The sequence below is a fragment of the Hemitrygon akajei genome, chromosome 24 (assembly GCF_048418815.1).
Source record: "Hemitrygon akajei chromosome 24, sHemAka1.3, whole genome shotgun sequence".
Taxonomy (NCBI): domain Eukaryota; kingdom Metazoa; phylum Chordata; class Chondrichthyes; order Myliobatiformes; family Dasyatidae; genus Hemitrygon; species Hemitrygon akajei.
In genome coordinates, this window is record NC_133147.1 from 49013849 (window position 1) to 49021806 (window position 7958).

At 38.1% G+C, this 7958-nt stretch overlaps 1 protein-coding gene across 1 annotated transcript; it reads right to left on the reverse strand.

The window, feature by feature from the left end:
- Positions 1–6222: 6222 nt before the first annotated feature.
- Positions 6223–7179, reverse strand: LOC140715716 (C3a anaphylatoxin chemotactic receptor-like). Its single transcript, XM_073028087.1, has one exon. The coding sequence runs from the start codon at positions 7177–7179 to the stop codon at positions 6223–6225; it is 957 nt and encodes a 318-aa protein (XP_072884188.1).
- Between the last annotated feature and the right edge of the window lie 779 nt (positions 7180–7958).

Consider the following 7958-nt stretch of genomic DNA (forward strand, 5'->3'; position numbering starts at 1 on the left):
GAAATATACTAATTTATTACAAAAAGAGTCTAACCCCTACCAAAACCGAAGCTGTTTATTAAGGAAAGAAAGTAAAATTCTTTCTTATATAATAAAAATTAATAATAGCCAACATCTGAGTTTAAACAACGAATTGAAGGTTTTGAAAATGATTCAGAAAAGGTCCCCACTGTGTTTGAAAGTCTTGACGAGATTCAGAAATTGAACAACGAATCTTCTCTAAATCTAAACATGACATAACATTGCATAACCGTTGAGCATGAGTAGGAGGAAACACATCTTTCCATTTAAATAAAAGCGTCCTCCTGGCTATAAGAGAGCTAAAGACCAAACTATGTAATTCAGAGGCCTTCAGCTTAATGTCTTGTCCTGCAACAATACCGAATAGGGCCGTCAGAGGGTTAGGCTTAACATTGAGTTTAAAAAAGTAAGGAAAAAATTTGAAAAACGTACTTCCAACATTTTTCAAGGTTTGGACATGTCCGAAACATATGAATGAATGAAGCTTCTCCATCATTACATCTGTCACAGTAGGGAGATATATCCGAATAAAAACGAGCTAGCTTATCCTTAGTTACATGAGCTCTATCTACCACCTTAAATTGTCTGAGGGAATGATGAGCACATAGGGATGAAGTATTGACCAGTTTAAAAAAAATAATTCCACGTTTCCTCAGGTATTGTTGTCTGTAGATCTTGTTTCCAGAGATTCTTAATTTTGTCTAAAGGAACATTCCTCGTTTCCAGTAACACACCATAAATATTAGACATAGAACCATTATGAAAAGTTGTCAAACTAAAAATTACGTCTAGTAAGTTCTTATCTGAGCTAATAGGGAATGTACATAATTAAGATTTTAAACAGTCTCTGATTTGTAAATATTTTAAAACGAGAATTTTTGGTAAGCTACAAAGTATATTTAGCTGACAATTGCTCAAATGAAAAATGGTTTCCTCCAACAAACAGATCCCAAAAAATATTTAATACCCAACCTGTCCCATTCTTTAAAAGCTAAATCAGTCATGGAGGTTTTGAAAAATTTGAATAGATGGGACTTGAATGGGAAAATCTCAATAAACCAAAGTGTTTTCTAAATTGTATGCAGATTCTCAGAGAGCGTTTAACTATTAAATTATCAGTTTCCTTACAAATAAAAGAAGTGAAGATTCAAGAAGAGAACTAATACGAAATGTATTAACAGAGTTAGCTTCTAAAGAGACCCATACCGGACAATCTGCACGATTAATACAATATAGACAAAACGTAAAATATCGTATACTAACTGCCCAGTACTTAAACCTAAAATTAGGTAATGCTAAACCTCTAGACTTTTTAGATTTTTGAAGATGAACTTTACTTAAATGTGGAGGTTTATTTTTCCATATATTGGAGGATAAAATAGAATCGAGAGAGTTAAAAAAGGATTTAGGAGTAAATTCTAAAAAAAGATATATAAATTTAGGTAGAATATTCATTTTAATAGAATTAATTCGTCCAATCAACGATATTGAAAGAGGTGACCAATTTAATGATATCCTTTCTACATGATTTAATAAAGTAAGAAAGATTTCTTTAAACAGGTGTTTGTAATTCTTAGTGACTGTTACACCCAAATAAGTAAATTGATTCATTACAACTTTAAAAGAGAGATTAGTATTAATTGATACCAAATTATTGGAAGGAAATAATTCACTCCTACGTAGGTTCAATTTATACCCTGGAAACTAACTAAAACGGGTGAGTAAAGAAAGTAGACAAGGTAACGACGTCTCAGCATTGGAGATAAACACAATATATCATCAGCATAAAGCGAAATTTTGTGAGTAATACCTCTCCTTAAAATACCGCAGATATCATTAGATTCTCGAAAAGCAATGGCAAGGGTTTCTAAACCGAGATCAAGGAGCAAAGGACTCAATGGACAGCCTTGTCTAGTTCTGCAATGAAGTTTAAATGGTTTGGAAATTTGAAAATTAGTAAGAATCCGAGCAGAAAGAGATAGATAAAGTAATTGAATCCTTTGAACAAAATCTGGTCCAAAATTAAAAGTTTCTAAGTTGGTAAATAAATAATTCTATTCAACCCAGTCGAAGGCCTTCTCAGCATCTAAGAATATCACACTTAACCTATATCTCCACGGAGGGAGAGTAGATAACATTTAAAACACGGCGTATATTAAAATCAGAATGTCGGTTTTTAATAACTCCAGTCTGATCATCAGAAATAATAGAAGGTGGAATGTTTTCAATCCTACGAGCGAGAACTTTAGAAAGGATTTTAGTATGAACATTGTGTAATGAAATTGGCCTATATGAAGAGCATTCAGTTGTGTCCTTGCTCTTCTTTAGGATAAGCAAAAAGAGGCTTCATAGAAAGATTGAGGCAAGCTACCCAATTTGAAAGAATCCAAAACGACTAAGAGTAACTGCGGTATATTTAATGAAGAAAAAGCCTTATAAAATTCTCCAGAATATCCATCTGGATCCGGAGCCTTCCCCGAGTGTAATGAATGTATAGCCTCGGGAATTTCCTCATAAGAAATGGGTTGATCTATATGTTTACAATTATCTGCAAAAACTAAAGCGATATTTAATTGATCTAGTAAATTATTCATTACAGTATTATCTTTAGCGTAATCAGAGCTATAAAGTTTAGAATAGCATTCTTTAAAGGTATCATTTATTTCAGAGTGATCAGTTGTCCTATCAACATTAGGTTTGTAAATTTCTTTAATTTGTCGTTTAACTACAGAAGTTTTTAATTGGTTGGCTAATACTTTCCCTGATTTATCTCCGTGATTGTAAATTTGAGTTCTATCTTTAAGAAGTTGAGTTTCAATTGTATATGTTAACAAAAGATCATATTAGGTTCAAACTTCAGCACGTCTTTTATATAAAACAGGATCTGGAACTACTGCATATTCGTGATCTAATTGTTTCAATTGGTTGACTAATTTAATTCTTTCTTTGTTAGCTTTATTCTTAACACTGGCAATAGGAGAAATTATTTGTCCTCTAAAACAGGCGTTGGGAGTATCACATACAATAAAATTAGAAGGATCTTCCTTTTTATTCTCTTCAAAAAACAAAACAATATGCCTCTTTAAAAATCTTAAAAAATCAGTATCAGACAGCAAAGTTGTATAAATACGACAAAATCCGTTTGCTTGAGGAAGACCAGGGAGATTTAAAGATAGAATTACAGGAACATGATCTGAAACATCATTCTCTTTTTTATTCACAGGAACGAACTGATGAAATCATTTGACTATCAATAAAAAGTAATCAATCTTGGAATATGTATGATGAACATGGGAAAAAAACGAGTACTCCCAATCTAAAGGATGTAAGAACCGTCAAATATCAACAATACCACAATTCAATAAAAAAGATTGAATAAACAAAGCTGATTTATTAAGAGACGCTGGTTTTGAAGATGATCTGTCTAAACTTGAGTCTAGCCAGCAGTTAAAATCCCCTCCCTTCACCAAAGAATAAAGACTCATATGTGATAAAAACGAAAATGAAACACTCAAAGTGTCCTGGATCATCTACTTTTGGGGCATACACATTGGCAATACGATTAATATATTACTTAGTTTTCCTGAAACTATAACACAACGTCCAATTGTTTCAGATACTACTTTTTTTTGGACAAAGGAAAGAGTATTATCTATAAGAATCCAAACTGCACAAGATTTGGCCTAAAAAGACGAATGAAAACAAAGATCGGTCCAACGGCTAAAAAAACGTAGATGATCACATTTGCGTATGTGAGTTTCTTGTTAAAAAATGATATTACCTTAAATTTCCTAATATAGGCAAAAATCCTATTACGTTTAACAGGGTGATTTAACCCTCTCACATTAAATCTGATTAACTTAATAGTTAGGTCCATTTTTAATATTATTTATAGGAAGGATTAAAATGTAAGTTAAGCCAATCAATAAACCTTGAGAAATGGTAACCAATGAACAAGTTAGCTAAAAAAAAATCGAAAACAGCTTCTGAAAGAAAAAAAAGAAGACCAACCAATAGAAAGCTAGCATCTACAACTACGGACAACCCCCCCCCCAAAAAAAAAAAACTAGAGATCTCTCCAATTAGTTTCAAGTTTGTTGATATTCCAACCTTGACTAAAGAATATCCAAACAAGAAATTAAATTCTCGTATATCAAAACTACAGTATTAAAAAATACAAAAGGAAATTAGTTAAAATGGCTTAACAAAAGTAAATGATACATTTATTCATACAAAAAGACATTGAACATTTAATCTTATATCTTCATGGAAAAGCAGGCTAAGCAGTTAGCTTTTAAATTTTAAAAATATTTATGCTTCAGTTTTCAAATGAAACAATTCGAATGATCCATCATTAATTAGATTTTCAGTCAAGGGACGGGTTAAACCCCTTGTTAAAAATTCCAACAAAGCTTGTTTAAACTTAGCACGTTCCTGCATAAACTCAAGCGAATCCTCTTCGAGAATCTTAATATTTCACCCTATAACGAATCATGCCCCTACAACGGCATTTGTGAATTGGAATTTTATTATTTAATCTTGTGTCTTCATGTAAGGACAAGCTTAACAGCTAGCCTTCGGATTTTAAAAAGACCTTTGTGTTTCAGCAGTAGAACGAAACGATTCCAAAGATCCATTTTTAAGTGTGATTCTGAGTGAGCTGGGTAGCGAAGGAAATCCTTGTTAAAAAAAACTCGGACATAACATCATGTGGGTAATCTGCAACAAATCTAATCTTGCAATCGTGCCTCTTCGACGAGATTCGTGTATTAATTAACTGTATTAACAGTTCCTTTGTTTTAAATTCATGAAAACCGAATATTGCTAATCTTGGGCTATCTCTGTTAGGAGTTCTAAACACGGGATACCTGTGAATTCGATCAATCATAGGCAAAACGCCAACATTTCCGGAAATAATTCTTGAACAAAGTTTGCAAAGAATTCCATAGGACGATTACCTTCGGTTAACTCTTCGAGACCCAGAACCCGTAAGTTGTTCCTTCTACTTCTATTTTCTATGTTGACAATCTCCTGTCTTATCATTTCGTTGGACTTCGATTGTATTTTCATAAAGCTTTTGCAGTTTATCCACTTCCGTTTGCAGAAACCAAAATATTGCTTCCTTATTTTTATGCGTTTATCGTGTTCATTAACAGTTTGTTAAATGTAATTCAATTTACCATCTACTAGTTTAAATTCACAGCTGAATTGTTGAAACTTCTCAGAGGGTTCTCGTGTATGCATTGCAGCAAATCCAGAATAGAATCCAAAGAAGCAGGGGATCATCCTTTTTAGTACCTCTGTCAGTCCTTGTAGCCATAATGAAAAAATATCACACTTAAAAAAGAAGTTGCAAGACAGTTTGGAAATAGGAAGATAACTAGAGTTGGAGCATCGACAGATTGCTGTTACTCCATCAGCCGCCACCAGGAAGTCAGAAACTGCTGATTTAATGGGATTCTCACGCACGACAGTCTGTTTGAGTTTACCGAGAAGGGTGACATAAAAACCATCCTTTTCTGTGGGTGAAAATGACTTGTAAGGAGAGAGGTCATAGGAACGTGGAGACTAATTGGTGAAAGAGGTGTATACAGTTTTGGTCGCCCATTGCAGGAAAGATGTCGAGGCTTTGCAGAGGGTGTAGAGGAGATATACCAGAATGTTGCCCGTATTAAAGAACATCGACTACTACGAGAGGTTGAATACACTTAGGTTATTTTCACTGGGGTGGCGGGGTGACGTTTAGAAGATAAAGAAAGGCATGGATGTTCAGTATGATTCCCAGGGTTGAAATGTCTGATACCAAGAGGACGTGCATTTAAAGTGAGAGGGCGTCATTCCGAAGGAGATACAAAGGCCAGGTTAATTGCACAGACAGTGGTAGTTGTCTAGCACACGCTGCCCTGAATGGTGGTAAGTGTAGATAGGTTAGAGATCGTTAAGAGATGTTTAGGCAGGTAAAATGAACATAAAGGAAGGATATCCCCATTGTGTAGGCGGAGGGTATTTGGTTAATTGGCCATTTATCGACTGACTAAATTGATACCGAACATTGTAGGCCGAGTGGTCTATGTTCTATGTTCTGAGAGATTAAAATAAGAGTGTAGCAAAGCCTCCACTGCCGACCAAAATTGCATCCGACTGTCCACTGCGCCTGTAGTCAGGGAATATCAGTCGGACGTCTGACCGCGAGGAACTCCCTCAGACATTCGTATTTGAGGTGAGGTTCGGGGTTTCAGACTGGGTCTCTAGTTCCAGCCTCTGCTCGGCGAAAGCCAGATGGAGCGAGGCGAGGATGGAGCGCCTGAAGACCTGGTGGAATTTGCGGCCAGCGAAGACATAGAGAAGGGGGTTGAGGGCGCTGTTGAAGGAGGCCAGGGCTACAGTGAATAAGGACAGGTCCGGGGGAATCAGTGTGGTGAAGGTTGAAACGAGATCGCAGACAGTGTTGGGGATCCAACAGATCATAAAGGTGACGACAACGGTGATGATGAGCCGAACAGGTTTCTTCGATTTGGCGAACCTGCTCCCTTGCAGCCTAAAGCCAACCAGGGAGTAGCTGGTGATCATAATTAGAAGGGGAAGACCGAAGATGAAAACAAACCAAAATGGCTCCAAGACGGTCGATTCCTTCTTCCAATCCCGAAGTAGGAGGACAGGCAGGCGCATGACGAAGGCTAGGATCCAGACTCCGAAGCAGGCCGCACGAGCCCATTTGAGGCTCAGATGATGCTGGAACCACGTAGGCCGAGTAATAGCCAGGCAGCGGCAGATGCTGATCAAGCATAACAAATATATGCTGGCGGATGCGTTGAGGAACGTCAAGCTTCCAATAAAATTCCAGGAAAAGTAGGCTTTGTACCCAGAGTAGATCATGGTGATGTTGACCATGATGAAGGGGAGGGTGAGGCAATAGATCAGGTCAGCCAGAGCGAGGTTCAGGAAACACACCGTGTGGACCTTACTTTTCATCTTGAAGCCCGTCACCCAGATGACTGCGCTGTTGCCCGGGACGCCCAGTAGGAAGGTGAGGGCGAAGATGACCATTGACACGACGGAAGGTGCTCCCCACTCCATTCTGTTTCCATTATCCGTGGAATTGTGGGAGGAGAGATTCCCAGTGACCGTCGAACTGGTCACTCCTTCGGAGAACGACATTGTCGGATCTGGTGGAGAAGATATTGTGGAAGTGAGAGGGGTACGGAATGGAGAGGCGGCGAATACAAGGGGAGAGGCGAGAGCGAAGAGGGAAGGAGAGGAAGGAGAGTAGTGATTGGGTGTAACACGGAACAGAAGCCTGACACATTACAACGGCAGTGAAGGCGGCGGCAGTCTGTTGAGAAACCTGAGTCGTCTCGCATTCCAAGCCACTGGACCATGACCGGCACGTCCCCGACCTGTCAATGACCATGTGATGTATGCCCGTGCATTAGATTCCCCACTTTAGACGAAGTCACGCTCCTCTACAGCCCGCGAGGACCCACGGATGACAATCCTTTAGAAGAACATTCTACTGGACTCGAACGACCAATGTACTACCAATACTAATTCTTGCTCCCGTGACCGTGCGGGATTCCCACGGGTACTTCACTTTCCTCCCACATTCCAAAAACGCTCTGGCTCTTAGGTTAATTGACCTTCGTGAAATTTCCTGTGTTTAACTAGGTGGCTTGCTGGGTAGTGCAGCTCGTTGGGCCGGAAATGCCTATTGCTAGACAGTAATTTATTAACTTTATGCATTGCACTGTCACCAAAAGAGCAACACATTACAGGCATACTGTATGTGAGTGACGATAAACCTGATTCTGATATTGGTCTTTGTTGTAGACTGAGTCTGGTAACGGGGCTGGGAGAAGGGAATCAAGCTTGGAGAAAAGGGGATGGGGGATGGGAGGAAGCGGAAAGCACCAAAGTGTCATTCTGTAATAGTCAACAAA